We start from the raw sequence: 21,346 nt of genomic DNA on the forward strand, positions 1-21,346 counted from the left end.
GGAATTGAGGGAATACAAATTGAAATCTTTAACAAACTGATGTGGCACTGGAGACACTCACTTATCTGTACCAAGATTTTGGAAGACAACTCCCTGGCCAACTGTATGGAAGAGATCCATATTTGAGCCCATTCCAAAGAGAGGTTACCCAATGAAACTTGGAAATCATTGGACAATATTACTGATATCCCATGCAAGAAAAGTTTTACTAAAGATAATACAAAAGCGACTGCAACCATACATTGACAGATACCTTCCAGAGGTTCAAGCGAGGTTCAGAAGAGGACGTGAAATAAAGGATATCATTGCTGATGTCAGATGGATCTTGGCTGGAAGCAGAAAATACCAAGATGTTTACCTGTGATTTATTGACTACGCAAAGGCTTTTGATTGTATGGATCGTGACAAGCTATGAGCACATTATGAGCAGAGAATGAGTATTCCAGAACACTTAATTGTGCTCATGAGGAACCTGAATATAGACCAGTTGTTCAAACAGTACAAGGGAACACTAAATGGTTTCAAATCAGGTAAGGTGTTTGCCAGGATTGTATTCTTTCACTTTGCTTATTCAATCTGTATGGTGAGCAAATAATCTGAGAAGCTGAGTTTTAAGAAGAAAAATGTGGCATCAGGATTAGAGGAAAATTCATTAACACCTGCAGTATGCAGATGGCACAACTTTGTTGGATAAAGTGAAGAAGACTTAAAATATTTATTGATGGAGATCAAAGACTACAGCATTGGTATGGGTTACATCTCAATGTAAAGAAACCAAAATCCTCACAACTGGGCCAGTAAACAACATCCATACAAATGGAGAAAAGACTGAAATTGTCAAAGACTTCATTTTGCTTGGTTCAACCATCAACACTCATGGAAGCAGCAGTCAAGGAATCAAATGGCATATTTCATTAGGCTAATCTGCCTTACAAGAACTTTTTAAAGTGTTGACCAAAGATGTCAGTTTGAGGAGTAAGGTATGCCTGACCCAAGCCATGATATTTTCAGTGACCGCATATGCATGAGAAAGGTAGACAATGAATAAGGAAGAGTAGAATAATTGATGCATTATTAGGTTATGGTGTTGGAAGAGACTATTGAAAGTATCATGGACCGCCAAAAGAATAAAACAAATCTGTTTTGGAAGACGTACAACCCCAGTGCTCCTTGGAAGAGTATGGCCAGACTTTTGTCTCTCATACTTTGGACATATTATCAAGAGCGACCAGTCCCTGGAGAAGGATATCATGTTTGCAAAATGAAGGATTGGAGAAAAAGAGGAAGACCCTCCCCAGTGAGATGGATTGGCACAGTAGCTGCAGCAATGGGCTCAGGAGTAGCAACGATTGTGAGATTGGTGTAGGATTAGAGTTATTTTGTTCTATTGTGTAAAGAGTCACTATGAGTTGGTATTGACTCGATGGCACCTAACAACAACAACATGAGTTGGAACTGACTCAACTGCACTTAACAACAACTGCATGTGGCTCTTTGGTTAAACATTGGGCTGCTAACCTAAAGTCAGAGATTCAAACTCACCAGTTGCTACACGGGAGAACAATGTGATTTTATGTTTCTGTAAAGATTTATAGCCATGGGAAACCCTATGGGGCAGTGTCTTAGTTAGCTAGTACTGTTGTAACAGAGATACCACAAGTGGATGACTTTAACCACCAGAAATTTATTCTAGTTTAGGAGGATAGAAGTTGAAATTCAGTGTTGGCTCTTGGGGAAGGTTTTCTCTTTTTTTACTCCGAGGAATGGTTCTTGTCTCCTTTCAGCATCTTTTGGCCCAGAAATTCCTTGGAGATCTCCATACATCTTGACATCATCTTCCTCAGAATCTGGGAGCTTCACAGTGCAGGGATCCCAGATCCAAAAGATACAGTTCACTCCCTGCTCTTCTATCTCTGCTCAATTCTCTCTCCTTTTATTTCTTGTAAGATAACAGGGATTGCATGCCACACCCTTGGGGATCTTCCATACATCAGATCACTGTGATGATTGGTATAAGGGTGGGATCCACCGCCCTTAATCATATCAAATTGTGTCATGTGGATATATTGGTTTATGATATCAAATCACATCATGTGGGATAGCTGCATCTTAACTGCCAAACCACTGAGAATCCTGTTGACTCAAAACCTAACCATCACCTTAGCATGTAGTATAGTGGGTTACACGTCAGTCTCCTAACCTGAATGTCAGCAGTTCAAATCCACAGTCGGCTCCTTAGGAGAAAGATGAGACTTTTGGCTTCTGAAAATATTTACAGGCTGGGAAACCGTATACAGGGTTCCTATGAGTTGGAACCAACTCTTTAGCACTCTACCACCATCATCACCATGTGGTCACTATGAGTCAGAATTGAGTGGATGGCAGTGGGGAATGGGAATCTGCTCTTTGTTACACTCTGTACTACTGTAAGTAATCATTATTTGTGTAAATTCTGCTTTTTTCTGTGGGCTGTAGTCCCAACCCAGTACCTGGCATCTGATGGTAGATGTTTAATTCTTACTGACCCTTTGGTACAAGGCCTACAGCGCAGTCACTCAATGCTTATCAAACTAAATGTTTGTCCTCCCATGACAGAAGTTGGCATTTTGTCCTTGGATTTCAGTTTCCTATTCATGGATTAGGAAAGTTGTCCATTTTTCATTGTGCATTTGATAATAACATTTTCCTCACATTCTATTGGTTTGTGATTTAATTACAGATTATTTGTTGTTGTTAGTTGTTAAGCACTATTGTTTATTTCAACTTAGTAGTTGAGTTGACCCCATGTGACAGGGTAGAACTGCCCTTAGAATTTAAGGCCATATAAATCTTTATGGAAGCAGACAGCTTTATCTTTCTCTTGGAGAACAGCTGGTGGGTTTGAACTACCAACCGTAGGATTATTGTTGTTGTTATTGTTGTTAAGAGCTGTCGAGTCAGTTCTGACCCACAGCGACCCTGTATAGAGTTTCCGAGGAGCAGCTGGTGGTGAGCTTGGACTGCTAACCTTGCAGTTCAAACGGCTTTGCACAGTGCCACACTAGGACTCCTAACCTTTGGATTAACAACCCACAAGTTCTCAGAAAGAGAACTGAAAATGAGTGAAGGTCTTTAGAGAAGCAGGCTATCACATGGTTCTCACTTGGAGCTGCTGATGGGTTCTAACCATCAACCTTCTGGTTAATAGTCAAGTACTTAAGTGCTGTACCAGCATGACTCCTTAGTTGCATATTAAGTGTTTAAATCAATAAGGTTTTAGGGAGGTCTTTACATATTTTTTTCTTCTTTACAAGAATGGAGCATTCTTGCAGACCTGAGACCCCCATGTGTAAATATTGTGTTATCACTTAACTGATGTGAAGTGCCATCTGAAGTTTTCCCTCACAATTTTATTTAAGTCCCCTGAGCTCAATGTGGGTTACTAAGAATAAAGAACCAAAGTCTTCATGTCCCAGGCAAGGAACTTTTTAAAACAGCTTGGTTGTCTGGGCATCTTGCCTTCATTCTTGCTCCAGGAGGATGCCGTGAGCAGTAGAGTGAGAGGAAGTGGAACCTTCGTTCTGAGCTCTGCAGTGCCAAGGTGATAGTAAAGCCAGAACAGTTAAAGTAGACAATAAAGATTCATTTTGCTGTTCAGCAGTGGGTAGGATGGGTTTTTTTCTTTTACCCACACACAAATTTCATAGTCTGGAGAAAATGGTTGTAGATGAAAGCCTGTATCAGTTGCAGTTTATGTTGCAGTTATTTTTCTGTGAACTTTAAGCAAATAGTTTATTCTCTTCAGTTTTATAACCATCATGTAGGGAGAAAGCAGAATGCCTGTGGGAGTGAGTGTTGGGAGGACTGTTTGCTTATTCATATTTGGCACAGTGCTTTTAGAGATTCAGAGTATTTTATAAGACTTGTAGTGATTACTGAATTATAGTCGATTCTCACAGCTTGCCTTCGTTGGAAAAGATTATCCAGTAGTTAAAAAGGGCGTGAAATGCTATGGCAAGAATGATGACTTTCAAAAGTATATTCAGGATCCAAAGGAAATTATTATTTGCTTTCCATTTCACCCATCTCTTTTTGTTTCCAGTTTTCTATGTTTTTGGAGCATCTGCATTGCCTTTTATTTCCTTACCAGAAAATTTAATTTTCTGATACTTTGGATCAAATATACCAAAATTGTTTTCACTTGAGAAGCCATCTACACTTTATGTGGAATTACTTGAGACTTCTCTATCTAGTATCCTTCTCGGTAATAAGAGTTCTCAGGTACAATCTACACATGGATGAATAAACCGAGCTGAGAAATAATTGACATTTGTTCCTAAGGACTAAAATGCAGGGCTTGAAGACAATGAGATGGAAATACACAACTCTGTCATCTCAGAAATGGAGTTGGAATAGGGAAGTACATGTCTGTAGAGCAATAAACATGCATTTCTTTTATAAACAGAAACTTCATTATCCAGGTATGATGCCTTGTTGCTGTTGTTAAGTGCCGTCGAGTCGGTTCCGACCCATAGCGACCCTGAACAGGGTTTCCGAGGCTGTAAATCTTTATGGGAGCAGATAGCCTCATCTTTCTCCCGCGGAACCGCTGGTAGTTTCGAACTGCTGACCTTGCGGTTCACAGCCCGATTCATAACCACTACGCTACCAGAGCTCCTTAGGAGCCAGAAAAGGAGGTTTTATTTTTAGGAACCTAGGTTAACCCGACCTGTTACTGGTGTTTTCCAGACCCGGCGTGTCCTTGACCATGCAGGCGTTTTCAGAAGAGGAAAGGAAGCTGTGGATGGAAGCACTGGGTGGAAACGAAGCTGTAAGAATAATCAGTGCTTGAGCTTTCATTTGAAATCTTTTAGACTTTACTTCGGTCTATTTCTATGTTATTTTTGATTCATAGTCTTTGAAAATACTTGCTGGTGAAACTGGTGTTAGAATTCATCTTGGAAATAGTCGGAATCTGGGAACCACACATTAAGACTGGTGTATCATTAATTTTTATTTTTGATTTTTCTTGACTATGCCACTCTGGTTTGCTTTGCCTGAAGAAGTTATCTAAATTCTCAATTTCTTCTTTCTTACCTGACAGTATTTTAGATGCTGAATACAATAAATGCTTGCAATGCATTTGACCTCACTGGAGATGAAACAGTAAATATGGGGTGGTTCAGGCAATCATATAAGAGACTGCTGTAATTATTTTGCTGGATTTAGCAATTTATGAGTTAGTCCAATGGCTTATAGTAGACAATATTATGTAGCCATCGTGAATGGTCTCTGTATGCAGGTTGCTTAGAGGAATAAATTAAAGGCAGAGATACAGATGCAGAGGCAAAGAAGTGCAGTCTGTCTGCCACTTTATTCAAGCTTTACTTTCATTTTGGTGGTCTAGTGGCCTTTGCTGTGAGCAAAAATCCTCACAACTGGACCAACAAGCAACATCATAATAAACTGAAATTGCCAAGGATTTCGTTTTGGCTTGGTTCCATAGTTAACACCCATGGAATCAGCAGGCAAGAAATCAATGATGTATTGCATTGGGTAGATTGGCTGCAAAACCACAAACTTCAAGAGACCTCTTGAAAGTGCTCAAAAGCAAAGATGCCATCTTGGAGATTAAGGTCCACCTGACTCAAACTCTGTTATTTTTAATATCCCATATGCTTTTGAAAGCTGAACAGTGAATAAGGAAGACTGAAGATGATGTGATGTCTTTCAATTGTGACATTGGCAAAGAATATTGAATATGCCATGGACTTATGAACTACTAGAAGAATGAACAAAATCTGTGTTAAGAAGTACAACCCAAATTCTTTTTAGAAGTGAAGATGGCGAGACTTTGTCTCTTGTCCTTTGGACATGTTATCAGCAGGGACCAGTCCCTGAAGAAGGACATCATGCTTGGTAACATAGAGGGTCAGCACAAAAGAGGAAGACACTCAACAAGATGGATTGACACTGTGACTACAACAATGGTTCCAAACATAGCAAAATTGTGGCGATGGTACCAGACCGGGCAGTGTTACATTCTGTTGTACAGAGGGTCGCTGTGAGTCAGAAGTGACCTGATGACACCTAACAACAATAACAGTAGTTATAGTAATGTGCCCCTCCAAAGATTTAAGAAGTTCTTTGGAAAGTGAGTTCATACATCAAAAAGATTACACAACCAAGTTAGTGAGAAATAAATCTGTGGCCATTGTCAGTGTAACCCTGAAGACACATATAACCTCTCTTTTAATTTAGAAAGCCAAGTGATTAGCTCAGAGACATAGAGAAAAGTGAATATTTTTGCTTTCCAAATGTTGGGTCAGCACTAGAGTCTTTACCTTGGTGTTTATATATGTTTTTTTAAGTTATCGGTGGAGGTTATCTCCATCTTATGTAAATACCAGATTGTAGAAATAGCATTGAAAAATGAGTGTAATCTATTTGGGTAGAATGCAATAATTTCTTTGTTATTGTACTAGGGATTTAGTAATGCTGAAGTACCAAGAAAAACCTTGATCCTCTCATGTACCATTCTTTGGTACATCTCAGTAGATAGGAGAGATGCAGTTGACTCAGAAGTATCCCCATTTGTTATTTATCTTTGTATTCAAGAGCAGGAGAGTTATATAATTAACCAATATTTAGTTTATGAAAGTATATTTTTGCATGGTCCTATGTGTGCCTGTTTGAATCATTTTTATTGATTCCATAAAAATGTTAAATTTTCCCTTTCTCTCTTTTACTAGCTGTTCCCTAATTTTAATAGAGCCATCCCAAGACCAGAAGGAAGTAAGTGCTAATTTATAAAATGACTGTTGTATCCCTTTTTTGTGAGTTACTTTGTGCTCCTTGCTGATGCCAAACTGTTGCTGGCTGCACTCTCTCTGTTCTCCCTAGTCCTCTGATAATTATATATGTATTCTGTTTTAGCCACTGGAAATCTGCTCAGATTTTCTTATATTTCTGTAACTCTCATTCATCTTTTCCATCTGTTGCTTTTTGTAGTCAATACTTTCTCTACAATGCACTTTGATAGTTATTTGCAAAGCCTTAAATGATCACAAAAGAGTGTCAAACATGCAGCCTTCAACTTCCTAAGTTGTAAGTCCCTGTGGCTATCAGCTGTTTATCAGCCTTCCTCCTTGATATCCATACAGTCTTTGAGTATGGGTTGTATACAGAGCATATCATTGCACTTGAAAGACAAAACCAACAAATTACAGCCAAACATATTAAAATAGTCTAAGAGAATGCCCTTCAGAAACATTATTTGCATTCAAGAAAATGAAGCACTGCCTACTCATGATTTGTACTGAGATAAAACAAAAATGTGACCTGCTTGCTGAATTCTTTACAAATTTCATTCTGATGTCTTTGGGTGAGTAGGTTGGGAGAAGGGATGAAATCATGATATATACCATATTTTGTAATGATTGTGATGTGTCTATTACTTGGTCAGTGGTTAAATAACAGACATGTCCTATAGCCTGGCCCTGGAAATTGATAGGATATTGCGAAAGGATTGCAAAACCACTGAAGCATCTTTCTCCCTCCCCTTTCTTCTGTTTTCTCCCTTCTCCCTCCCACCTTCTTTGTCATTTCTGTCCTTCTTCCCACCTTCCCCCCCCACCCCAGCTGCCCTTTTTTTATGGAGAAATTACAACTCACTTTTCAAGACAAAATTAGTTTTTCTAAGCGTACAGAAATATTTGCATTTTATAAAACTGTGTGAGTAGTAGATCCTTGAACAGTAAACCACTGCTCAGTTTTCCTCATTAAAATTTTCTTCGAGATTGGTGGTGGTGGTTGTATGCCATGGAGTTAGTTCTGACCCAAAGCGACCCTGTACAGGGTTTCTGAGGCTATAAATCTTTACAGGAGCAAAAAGCCTCATCTTTCTCCTGCGGAACAGCTGGTAGTTCAAACTGCTGATCCTGAGATTAGCAGCCCTATTCATAACCACTACGCTATCAGAGCTCCTTGTTGTTGTTATGTGCCGTGGAGTTGGTTCCGACTCATAGCGACCCTGTATAGGGTTTCCAAGGCTGTAAGTCTTTACGGGAGAAGAAAGCCTCATTTTTCTCCCATGGAAGAGCTGGTAGTTTCAAACTGCTGACTTTATGGTTCATAGCCCGATTCATAACCACTACGCTACCAGAGCTCCTTAGCACTGTGGAAAACCTGTAATATTTATATTCATGATGGTGCATATCATCCCCAGAGAGACACAAGTTAATATTACTGGTTCTTAAGTTCTATAAAGAGAGATAGATCACTAATACTTATTCTCCTGGTTCAGTTTTTAAAATATCACTTGTGTTTTATTTGACTACACAAATATGCCAGCCTCTATATTAGAAAAATTATGAAATTATATTTTCAAAATACATATGAATCATATGTTTTAAATTCATTATGAAAACAACAAAATATTATTTTAAAAAGCTTAGTACATGATATAAAATATAAAAAATTTAATCCAAGGTTATTGCCCAAATAATAAAATTAAAATCGCTTACCAGGTTTTCTGAATAGCAAGTTTTATGTTCTTTCTCTGACTTTCAAGTAATTTACGGACCTTCATTAATTTGCACATGTGTTTGTCATTTTTTTTAACCAAATTGTTGTTGGAATGCTTGGCAAAATGTGTTTTGACTATTTCTAGATCATATTCTCTAAAGATTTGTATCACTTTTTTTTTTTCTTCAAGTTTTATTGTGAATTGAGTGATAGTTTACATAGGAGAATATTGGTTTTACACTCATTGTTTCATGGCAATGTTTATAATCCCTTCCATGTATCATCATTCAACAGTATTTGCTTCTATTCCCTCTGCTTTTGTTTTGGGGGGGGGGGGGGGAGATGTACACAAAAACACTCAGGAATATATAATCATTTAAACAACCAAAGGACACATTCTGCATCACTTTCTTTTTCACTTGTTAAATTAGGTTATATTTATTAATTTTAAAGTATTTTAAAATACAAATTTAATTATGAAGTATTGGTAATCGATATCGATATCCTGATATCCCAACAAAGGCTATTAGTCTAAATATATGAAATTCCTATTTACATCACTTACGCAGGGAAATACACAGACTTTAGTTTTATTTTATTTCTTTTTTATCATTGCTTTTTAAAAAAAATTTTAGTTGTGGATTGAATGAAAGTTTACAGGGCAGATCATCAGTTTTACCATTCAACAAATCACATACTTTGTTTCATTACAATGATTATAATCCCCTTCATGTACCATCAGTTAACAGTATTTCTCTTGATTCATTTTAGCTCTTTTTTTTTTTTTTTAAACACTCAGGCATATATAATAATTTAAACCTCCAAAGGGCACAAGGAGCTCTGGTAGTGTAGTGGTTACGAATTGGCCTATGAACCACAAGGTCAGCAGTTCGAAAGTACCAGCTGTTCCGCTGGAGAAAGATGAGGCATTCTGCTCCCGTAAAGATTTACAGCCTTGAAAACCCTGTACAGGATTGCTACGAGTTGGAACCGACTTCACGGCACATAGCCAGTCAAAGGGCACATTCTGCAAGTCTGCCTCTTGGCATACTCTCAGTCCCTCTCTTTCCATGAATCTAGAGTCCTCAGCTGCTCCCTCTCTCCATGTCCCCTTCTCTGCCTCCATCTCTGCTTCTCTGGATAGGGTCCTGCATTCTGCTTGTGCTCATCTCCTTTGATGTCCTGGGTCCTCTGTTTCTGGACTGTAAGATTAGCTACTCCCCTGTTTTTGTTACAAAACTTCTACCTTTACAATTGTGACAATCACAATTAGTCATGATAACAATTACTCACTATTGAATCAGAAGAATCTTATCCCCATTTCTCTTCACCAGATCCATCTAGACAAGATGAAATCTATTCAGTGGGGACGCTATCTCCCCCTCCCACATTTAGTTTAATCCCAGGATTAAACTAAATCCCTCTTGAAACCTTATAAGCTAGTCACTTCTTTACTTTATCGCCCCCACATTTTAGATTAGCTTTTATTTTTAAATGTGAAATTAATATTCTACCAAATTTGAAGATGGCCCTTCCCACTCCCAATCTCTTGGTAAGGAAGGGAAATTTAAATATTAATGTATCTGTAATACTTTTTAACTGTATTTTCTTTTAGGTGCACAATTGGATACAGTGGGATTCACAATTCTCAGAAAATGCATCAATGCTGTTGAAACACGAGGTAACGTGATTGCCAAATCATTTTATTCATAAATTACTATAGGTATGTAAAACTTCAAAGTCATTCAGAATGCTCTTTGCATGGTTAAGTGCTTTGGTATGAAAGGCCTTGTCAGAAAGGGCACATTGCAGGTACCAGAGGACCATTTTGTTCATTTACTGTGACACATTCTCCTCTGTATCACAGCCAATGAGCAATACTGAGATAACAATCATTAGGAGAATCAGCAGTGTTGGAAAACCAATAATGCATCTCTGTTTGTTTAAACACTACTAAGATATTATCCATCCCCCATGACAATGTCTCTTGGGCCACATTAAAAAACCAAACAAACCCAAAACTAATCAGCATTCTTGAGGTATAATTTACAGACAGCAAATTGACTGACTTTAAGTGTACAAATTATGCAGTTTTGACAAATGTATGCAGTTATGTAACTGCCCACACTACCATGGAAGATTTCTGTCTCTCCCCAAAATTTCTTATTTCTTTGTGCCTCTTTGTAATCCACCTTGACTTCCTTCTTCAGCCTTAGGTGACTTTGGGTCTGTGTTTATCACTTGAGTTCTGCCTTATTTAGCATTTCTAAATGGAATCATGCAAATGATTTATATTTCATATAATGCTTCTAAGATCTATATATTTTTTTAGCTCATTCCTCTCCCCCACAAGCTTTATTTTAAATGAGGTGTGATAACTAAAATCATTATCAAATTTTATAAATTAATATCAAGCACAATCAGAAAGATGCTTCTAAATTGTATGGAGGACCAAAAACATCTGTCAAATATATTCTACAAATCTAAGTTTATACAAAACCTGTTTTCCGGCAAGCTCAGAGAAGAAACATTCGTACATACCTGTAAATTGTCTTAGCATTTATGAATGCGAGTTGAGAAAAATGTTGTATTGCATGAGCAATATAAAACATATTTTGAAAACAGCAAATAACTTTCTAGTACTTACACCATACCGGTAGTCCCTAACTTATGACATATTTGAGGTATGAGCAGCTACACTGAATAACTGTGTTTTTTGTACACGTAGACTGTCTCTTTTGTTCTACATCTTATTGTTAGTACATCTTCCTGGGTTAATGTTACAGGAAAATCAAAGCATGGCATATGGAAAAAATTGCTGAGTTATATGAACAGACTCCAAGCATTTGATCAGTATATTATGATGGAAGAGATCCATGGAAAAATCCATATGGCAAGAACGCTAAATTTAGAACTTGGTGTCACTGATGTGGATCATGAAGAAGGGGAATTGACTGATCAGGACCTAATGGATTTTGAAGAAGAAAGAAATGCTGAAGAAGAAATAAGGAGGAAAAGGGAGGGGAAAAGTCAAAATATTTTACAATGAAAGGATTAACTGGTTTTCTAAACTAAATAAGGGCTTCAATTACTTAAAAACATGGATTTTTTTTTTGCTAATGTTGACAGAAAGATTTGGGAAGCAGTGAGCTGTTACCATGGACTGTACAGGAAATTATTCATTAATTTTCTGACTAGAAATGCTATCTCCATTCCCAGGCATAATCTAGATGATCCAGAACGTTTCATAAGTTGGGTTTATTACCACAGCTGACAAAATGCCAACAACCTCCAACTCTTCTTCATTGTCAAAGCAAATGTTTATGAGTTGTGTATTTTTAAATGTATGTATGCATGAAAATATATCATACGTTTATATGTAATATTTCCAAAGGCAATAATAGCGAATACAAAACAAAACAAAAATACAAAAGAGATATTTGACTGACTTCAGAATTCACTTATGATGGAGTCCCCATTGTAAATACACTACCTGTACACTCTGACATCATATCCAGAATGTCAGGTAGTTGGCATTTCTTTGTATTGCTAGGTAGTGTTGTATTAAATGATGTCTTAGTTTCCTAGTACTGTTCTAACAGAAACCCTGCAAGTGGGTGACTTTAAAGAACAGAAATTTATTTTCTCAGGCTGCAAGCCTGAGGCATCAGCTATTGGGGGAGGTACTTTTCCATTTGGGGTGCAAACCTTGCTTCAGCTCTGTAACCATAGTGTTCTGCAGTTCTTTGGCAATCTTCATGTGGCATCTACCTTCCTCTGTTAATGCCTCTTTGTGCTTAGACTACTTTTTATATTACTCAGAAGTGATTAGGCTTAGGACACACCCTACATTTATGTGGTCCATTAACATAACAAACCAGTTTCCAAATAGGATTACATCTACAGGTGTAGGTGTTAGGACTCCAACACCATTTTTGGGAGGTATAATTCAATCCATTGAGGCTCCTGGTGTGGTGTTGTAGGATCAGAACTGGACTGTGAACCACAAGGGTAGTGGTTCAAACCCACCAGCTGCTCCTAGGAAACCCTATACAGGTTCACTGTGAGTCTGAACCAACTCAATGGCACTTAATAACAACAATTCAATACATTTGCTTATTCATTCATCTGTTGATAAAATTTGGGTTATTTTCATTTATTTTCATCTGGTTCCCCCATCCCCATCCGTACCTGCCAAAACCACAATGGTTTTTTCTTTGTAACCCATAAGGAAAAATAGCATCTTTGCACTTGCCATCCAACCCAGGCGATTTTGGAGCAACCCAACTATTGGACATTACAAACAGGTTGTTCCTAATGGTTCAAGTTCTTATTGCTTAAAGACTCAGTGACATATGGATAAATTGAACATTTAATTCACTTTCATACATTGTATATCCTAGTTCTTCTGTGGATGACTTAATGGGATGAAGCACTACATTCACATTTTTTTTCTGTCAAAACAAGGTCTTTGTTATAAAGCCAAGACTGCCACCTGTGAAATTAGAGTGCTGGATAACAGATGAGTATGAGCTGTTTTATGATTTGGGGATTTGCCCATTAACAATAAAAGCCCAAGCCACAGAAAGTCTATTCTTCCCACATTGGCTCACAGAGGCAATTCAGGCTGACAGATTTTCATTCATTTCAACCTGCACTAAGATGTTGAGCTGACAAATTTCATTTTCCTAATGCTTCAGAATTTTTGTAATGTAAAAAAAAATACTGTAATTTTTATGTCGCTTACTTTCACATTCATATTTCTGTCTTTCCTGAGCTCTTTAAGTTAGGAACTTTAATAATATCATTCAGTTGCTTATTATTCTGATAAATTCTTTCCCCAGAGGATAAGCTTTATACATACATGCTTCAACATGAACAGATAAACTTTTTATCTAGAAGGTTTTCTGGTTGGTAGATGTAATTTTATCGAATGTTAAGTACATTGAATGTAATGACTAGACAAGAATCTACATGTGTTGAAGTCATTTTTTTTATTGTAAACATATAAGTACTATGTTTTTAACAGAAGAATAAGTTTATATAATTTGAGATTGTTCTTCCTAAAAAAAAAAAAAAAGGCATGTTTTCTTTTTTAAATCTTACTATTCCAAAGGAGTCTTGGTGTGGCGCTGTAGGATAAGCACTTGACTACAAGGTTGGTTTAAACTGCAAGGTCAGTGGTTCACACTCACCAACCATTCCTTGGAAACCCTATACAGGGTCGTTAAGAATCAGGATCGACTCAATAGCACTTAACAGTAACCAAAGATCTTCCCTTACTAAAACCTTTTGTTTTCAATAGGCTGATTGTTAATAGAGGCAAAACCAATCAAGTTGGACCAAATAATTAAAAGTGATGGGTGGCTCATTGTTAGATGAAGGTGGTCACGTGAAGTTGACAAATGGGGACCTTTTGATACTGCTTATTGTCTGTCACACCACACGCCAACATTTAGAAGTTTGAATTACAGTGGAGCAATATTTTCCAAATGACATTGCAAAATTATGCATAGCTAAAAAGGCGTTCTCAGTAAGAGAAAATAAACCAGTGCATTTTGATGTAATAGTACCAAACATTTATTAATGTGGTTTGAATCATCATTTTAACTAATCTTTAAGAAATTACTGTATGTCAGGTTTTGGTGTAGTGTCAAAGAAGTGTATTCACTTCTGATCTGGTAATAAAATTGTGTCTTTTTTTTTTTTTTAATTTAACCCAAAAATATCCCCTGAAGTCTTAAAACCAAACTGTTTAGTGTAACTAAAAAAGAATGCCTGAGTATTTTGTTAGTTTAAGAACAGCATGGGATGTAATTGACAATAGGAATTCAACTATGTACAGAGTTCAACTATGTAAAGATTAAAAAAAGTGTTATCATAGAATCCCTGAAGTATTTATCTTAAATTTGGAAATTTCTTCAAGGATATTATTCTTGATTTCTCCCAATTCCACTCTCATGAGTGTTGACTTTTTGTATTCTACAGTTGGTTTTGCTTCACTTTTTTTTTTCATTTAAAAAAATATTTTAATTTTTATTCTAAAACAATAATAGAGTCAAAATGTTAGAGAAATTGGACAAGCAAAGCACAAAAAGAAAAATCACATTCAGAGAAAATTGGTTACTATCCTATTAAAAAATCTTACAGACATTTTGTTAGAAATGTTGTTGTTCAGTGCCGCTGAGTTGGTTCTGACTTATAGCAACCCTGTATATGTTTTCTGAGGAGTGGCTGATGAGTTTGAACTGTGACCTTGCAGTTCATACCAACCTTGTGGTTGAGTGCTTATCCTACACCAGCACACCAGTAATCCTGAAATATTATAAATACACAGAAATGCATTGAGTGTTTAACAACTCCCCTTAAACCCAGATTTAAACACTGTTTATATTTTTGGCATATTTTTCAGATTCATTTTTTTTCTTCAGTTCATTTCCCTCCCTAATCTTTATTTTGTTGCTGCTGAGAATATGCACATCAAATCATACACCATGTATTTGCTCCCATTTGAATGTCCTCTTTGATGTAATGTTTACTCAAGTCATTTGTCCATTTTATGATTAGTTTAATCTTCTTTTTGTTGTCATAGTTTTCTACATATTTTGGTTATTAAGCTTTGTTGGATATGGTTCCTAAAGCTGTCTCTCATTCAGTAGCTTGTCTCTTCATTTCTTTTGGTAAAGTCTTTTGATGAACTCAAGTTCTAATTTTTATGAGGTCCCATTGACTTGCTTTGTCTTGCACTGTTTGTGCTTTTGTTACAATATTAGATAATCCGTTGTTGAATGCTAGACCCAACAGCGTTGCCTCTGCATGTTCTAAGAGTTTTATAGTTTTAGTTTGCACAGGCATATCATTAACCCTTTCGTGACCTATAGGATAGATATCACCTACCAATATTTTCAACCTATCAGGTTTCATAGGAAGCTGCTATCCCAGTGATAATACATGCTGTACCACCTGACGGGGACCTGTGTTAACTGTGTGAATCTGAGGAAACAGGCTGTACCCTACCAATCGTATCACCAGAGTTTTGTTGATACATATGTATCCCACTTAATTGTATAAAAAATCTTGTTATTTCAAAAAAATTTTTTTTTTCCTTTGACTTCAGCATGTCTTCCATTATTAAAAACATATGGCATCAACAAAATAGTCATTAAGCAGAAAATACTGGGGTATTTCAAAAAGTTTGAACTTTTTGAGGCTCCATCATAATTGTATCATGAAAGTGTTAATCCATTTAGAATTTGCTTTTGTATATGGTGTGAAGCATGGGTCCTGTTTCATTTTTTATATATGGAAATCCAGTTTTCCCAGCACCATTTACTGAAGAGATTCATGTTTCCCCACTGAATGGATTTAGTGCCCTTGCAAAAGTCAATTGACCATAGATGTATGGGTTTATTATTGTTTAGTGCCATAGAGTCGATCACAACTCATAGCAACCTATATAGGGTTTCCAAAGAATGGCTGGTGGGTTTAAACTGCTATCCTTGTGTAGCTTATCCTCCAGTACCACACCAGGACTCAGATTCTCATTGGTCTGTGTGTCTTTTGTTGTATCAGTGACAGGCTATTTGGATTACTGTAGCTATAGAATATGTTTTAAAATCAGAAACTGAACTCTTCTACTTTGTCCTTGTCTTTCAGTGTTGTTAGTTATTCTGGACCTCTTTATTCCACATAAAGTTGAGGATTGGTTTTTCTATTTTTGTAAAGAAGGCTGTTGGAATTTTCATCGGGATTACATTGAATCTGTAGTTCCCTTTTGGTAGTATTGACAAATATTATTAAGTGTTTCAGTCCATGAATATGAAGCGTCTTTCCATTTATTTAAGTCTTCTTTAATCTCTTTCAGCAGTATTTTATAATTTTTATTATATAAGTCCTTCCAAGTCCCTGGTTAGATATATTCGTAGGTATTTTATTCTTAGATGGTGTTGTAAATGGAATTAGTTCTCTAATTTCCTTTTCAGGCTTCTCAATTGCTGGTGTATAGAAACCCAACTGATTTTTGTTTGTTGATTGCCTCTCTTTGTCATTCAGGTTAATGAAAACTTATTGTTGTTAAATGATGCCGAGTTGGTTCCAATTCATAGTGACTCTGTACGTTTTCTCAGGCTGTAAATGTTTGTGGGAACAGAAAGCCTCTCTTTCTCCTATGGAGCAGCTGGTGGTCTCAAACCGCTGACCTGTGGTTTGCAGCCCAGAGTTTACCCTACAGAGCCACTGTGCTCTCTCTGTAAAGATGATTGTTATTGTGTACAGCCTTGGAACCCCCAGGAGGGCACTTCTACCCTGTCCTATGATGTTATTATGAAGACACTGGATTTGATTTTGCTTTTGGCTGCCATGCCAGAGGGAGGGCCTTGGAAAGAAAGTAACTGCTGTGGGTTTGACGGTAGTTATATTTCCTCCCAACTAATTGACTAGATATAGTCACATTGGTGGTGTTGTTAGACGCCGTTGAGTTGGTTCTGACTCATAGTGACCCTGTGCATAACAGAATGAAACACTCCTCAGTCCTGTGCCATCCTCACAATTGTTGTTACACTTGAGCACATTGCTGCTGCCACTGTGTGTGGGTTCTTCCTCTTTTTCACTGACCCTCCACTTTACAAAGCCTGATGTCCTGTTCCCTCCTGATACCATGGCCCGAAGTAAGAGAAACAAAATCACATAGCCACACTCAATCCCACGAGCAGAGGAAGCATAACCCCACCATGTTCCTGGAAAACAGGTTGTTATTGTTGTTAGCTGCATAGCACAGGTAATTACTCTGCCCTTCTTGCGTTTACATGTGTAATGATGAAAAAGTATTTAATGAGATCTGACTGGGTAATAAAGGAACGCTGTTGGTGCTGTGGGTAAGGTGTTGGGCTGCTAACCGAAAGGTCTGTGATTCAAACCCAACAGCCATCCCAAGGAAGAAAGATGAGGCTGTCTGCTCTAAAGATTTACAGTTTCAGAAGTCCTATATATGGTTGCAAAGAGTTGAAATTGACTGGATGGCACAAAGTTTTGGTATGGATTGCATAATAGCTTCTAATTATTTAGTTGGTGAAACATCATTGTCTGAAAACTACTATTTTATATGTTTTTGTTTAAGCAGTTAGCTCACTTTTTTCCTATATGTTTTCCCCCCAAAAGATTTGACATTTATATTATCAACCTTATTTGTGACCTCTCTTAAATATTTGCAAAGTATTGGATAAATTTACTGTTATTTCTCAATACCTTAGAAAATATAGCATCTTTTTAGTGTACTAACATAATACATGAAGAGCCCTGATGTGGTACTGTAGAGTCCTTTCACCAGTGAACTACTGACTGCAAGGTTGGCAGTTCAAATTCACCAGCTGCTCTCGGAAACTATACAAGGCTGGTATGAGTTAGAACCGGCTCAGTGGCACGCAACAATAACAGTGTAGTATATAAGCAAGGGATATCACTGTTGACCTTACATGGATCTTGACTGAAAGCAAAGAATACCAGAAAGATGCTTACTTGTGCTTTATTGACTCTGCAAAGGCATTCAACTGCATGGATCATAGTAAACTGTGGATAGCATTGCAAAGAATAGGAACGCCAGAGCACTTAATTGTGCTCATGTGGAACATTTATATAGAACAAGGAAATACTGTGTGTGATTTAAAATCAGGAAAGCTGTGTGTCAGGGTTATAGCCTTTCACTGGTGTGGCACTGTGAGTTAATGCGCCAGACTGCAAAGCCATATGAACTGCAAAGTCGGAGGTTCAAGCTCACCAGCTGTTCCTCGGAAACCCTATACAGGGCCGCTATGGGTTGGAACCAAGTTGACGGCACTTAACAACAATTCAATCTGTGTACTGAGTGTATAATTTGAGAAAATGGATTATATGAAGAATTCGTGGAAGGACTAGAAGAAGACTCGTTAAACAGCAATACGCAGATGAGGCTTTCTGCTCCCATAAAGATTTACAGCCTCGGAAACCCAATACAGGGTCACTCTGAGTCAGAACCAGCTCCATGGCACACAATCACTCCTCGCCATCCCATGCAGATGATACAATCTTGCCTGCTGGAAGTGAAGAGGACTTAATATACTTACTAATGAAGATCAAAGACCACAGCCTTTGGTACGGGTTACATCTCAATACCAAGAAAACAAAAAATACTCACAACTTGCCAATAAATAACATCATGGTAAATGGAGAAAATATTGAAGTTGTCAAAGACTTCATTTTATTTGGATCTACAGTCAGTGCTCATGGAAGCAGCAGTCAGTAAATCAAATGATGTATTGCATTGGGCAAATCTGCTACAAAAGACTGCTTGAATGTGTTAAAAATGTCACTTTGAGGATGAAAGTGTGCTTGACCACAGTGCTTTAAATCGCCTTATATGCATGTTAAAGTTGGGCCATGAATAAGGAAGACTGGAGAAAAATTGATGCATTTGAAATATGGTGTTGGAGAAAACTGTTGAAAGTATTATGGACTGCCAGAAGAACAAACACTCTTGCCTTAGAAGTGCAGCCATGTGCTTTGGACATGTTATCAGGAGGGACCAGTTCCTGGAAAACGACCTTATGCTTGGTGGAGTAGAGGATCAGAGAAAAAGAAGGCATCAATCGAGCTATATTGACACCGTGACTACAGCAGTGTGCTTAAACGTAACAATGGTAAGGAATGGGCAGGACCAGGCAATGTTATCTTCTGTTGTGCATAGGGTCGCTATTTGTTGGAGTTGACTAGATGGCACTCAACAACAACAAAACATAGACTTACCTCAGCCTGAGACTATTTAGCAGTCACTCTGATTTTGAAATGAGAATAAATTCCATTTCAATGCAATGTCAGCATTAATGGACAAATCATAATCTTTCATTTCCAGGGTTATTTGTTTTTGTAAAGTGAGAGAACTTGGAGGAGTCAGATCAACTAGTATTTCATTTATTTAAAAAAATATATTTGTTAATTATATATATCAGTTTGTAGTGGATTTGGGCCATTTGAATACTGTTTGCAAATTTTTGCTTATGTATACCAAAGTGGTATACATAAGCAATAATTTATGTATACCAATACCTGATGTGGCGCCAGACTGCATAGCCTTTTGAACTGCAATGTTGGTGGTTCAAGCTCACCAGCTGCTCCTCGGAAACCCTATACAGGGTCACTATGGGTCAGAATCTACTTGACGGCACTTAACAACAGTAACAACCAAGTTGAATGGATTCTAAACACAGCTGTTTCCAAACTATCCTGCCCAGTGGAATCACCTGGATAGGCCTTTAAAAAATAACTGGTGCTTGGGCCCTATTCCTTAGTCATTTTGACTTTATTGCTATTAGATATTAAACTGGGATTATTGCTTATTTTTTTCACTTTAACAAATTTATTTTCTCACAGTTTATAGTGCTAGAAGTCTTAATTCAGAGCTGTAGATCTAGGAGGCTTTCCCTCTGTTGACTCTAGAAGAAGGTCTTTGTCTGTGGACCCAGAGTTCCTTGAGGATCTACGTGAGTCTTAGCAACAATCTATGAAACAAGGACTTTTAAAGACCCAGGTGATTCTAATATGTAGGAAAGTTTGGGCATCACTGACCTAAGGAAAAGGAGCTGTGATGGCGCTGTAGGTTAGGAAAAGAGGTTCAAACCCACCAGCTGTCCTGTGGGAGAACGAGGACGTTGTCTTGCAAGCCTTATAAAGTGTTGCTGAGTCAGAATCGCCTGGACGACAGGAGTTTGACTTTGGTTTTTGTTCTAAAAGAAGACCTGTTGTCACAGTGGGGTATTCCACTGTTAACCAAACAGTCAGTGGCTCAAATCCACCAGCCGTTCAAAGGGAGAAAGGTGAGGCTATCTGTTCCTATAAAGATTTGTTGTTGTTTGTTAGGTCCCATTGAATTGGCACCAACTCATAGTGACCTTTTGCACAACAGAACGAAACACTGTTCCATCCTGAGCCAGCCTCATAATTGTTGCTATATTTAAGTCTATTGCCACTGCCCCTGCACCAATCCTTCTAGTTGGGGATCTTCTTTTTTTCTAACCCTCCACTTTACCAAATATGATATCCTTCTCCAGGGACTAGTCCCTCCTGACAACATGTTCAAAGTATGAGATACGAAGTCTGGCTATCCTGGCTTCCAAAGAGCATTGTGGCTGTACTTCTTCCAACACAGACTTGTTAGTTCTTTTGACAGCCTATGGTGCTTTTAATATTTTCCTCCAACACCGAAACTCAAATTCATCAGTTCTTCTACAGTCTTGTGTTGTTGTTGTTATGTGCCATGAGTCGGTTCCGACTCATAGCGACCCTGTATAGGGTTTCTGAGGCTGTAAATCTTTATGGGAGCAGAAAGTCTCTTCTGTCTCCCACAGAATAGCTGGTGGTTTCGAACTGCTGACTCTGAGGTTCGTAGCCCGATTCGTAAGCACTACGCTACCAGAGCTCCTGTTCTGACTCATAGCAACCCTATGCACAACAAAACAAAACACCGCCTATTCCTGCATCCTCACAATTGTTATGTTGGAGCCCACTGTTGCAGCCACTGTGTCAGTCCATTTTGTTGAGGGTCTTTGTCTATTTTGCTGACCCTCTACTTTACCAAGCATGATGTTCTTTAATATGTACAAAGTACATGAGCTGAAGTCTCGTCATTCTTGCTTCTAAGGAGCATTCTGGCTGCACTTCAAGACATTTGTTCATTCTTCTGGCAGTTCGTGGCATATCCAGTATTCTTCCCCAACACCATAATTGAAATGCATCCAATTTTCTTCTGGCTTCCTGATTCACTCAGCTTTCCATGTATATGTGGCCATTGAAAAATACAGCGACTTCGATTAGG

At 37.8% G+C, this 21,346-nt stretch overlaps 1 protein-coding gene across 1 annotated transcript in view; it reads left to right on the forward strand.

The window, feature by feature from the left end:
- Positions 1-21,346, forward strand: part of ARHGAP10 (Rho GTPase activating protein 10) — a 483,306-nt gene that overhangs the window by 236,687 nt on the left and 225,273 nt on the right. The window contains exons 11-13 of the mRNA XM_006870868.1: positions 4,729-4,810; positions 6,732-6,774; positions 10,121-10,186. Coding sequence (XP_006870930.1) covers positions 4,729-4,810; positions 6,732-6,774; positions 10,121-10,186 — 191 coding nt within the window. The remainder of the gene's footprint in view (positions 1-4,728; positions 4,811-6,731; positions 6,775-10,120; positions 10,187-21,346) is intronic.

Source organism: Chrysochloris asiatica, unplaced genomic scaffold, assembly GCF_000296735.1.
Source record: "Chrysochloris asiatica unplaced genomic scaffold, ChrAsi1.0 scaffold00155, whole genome shotgun sequence".
NCBI lineage: Eukaryota > Metazoa > Chordata > Mammalia > Afrosoricida > Chrysochloridae > Chrysochloris > Chrysochloris asiatica.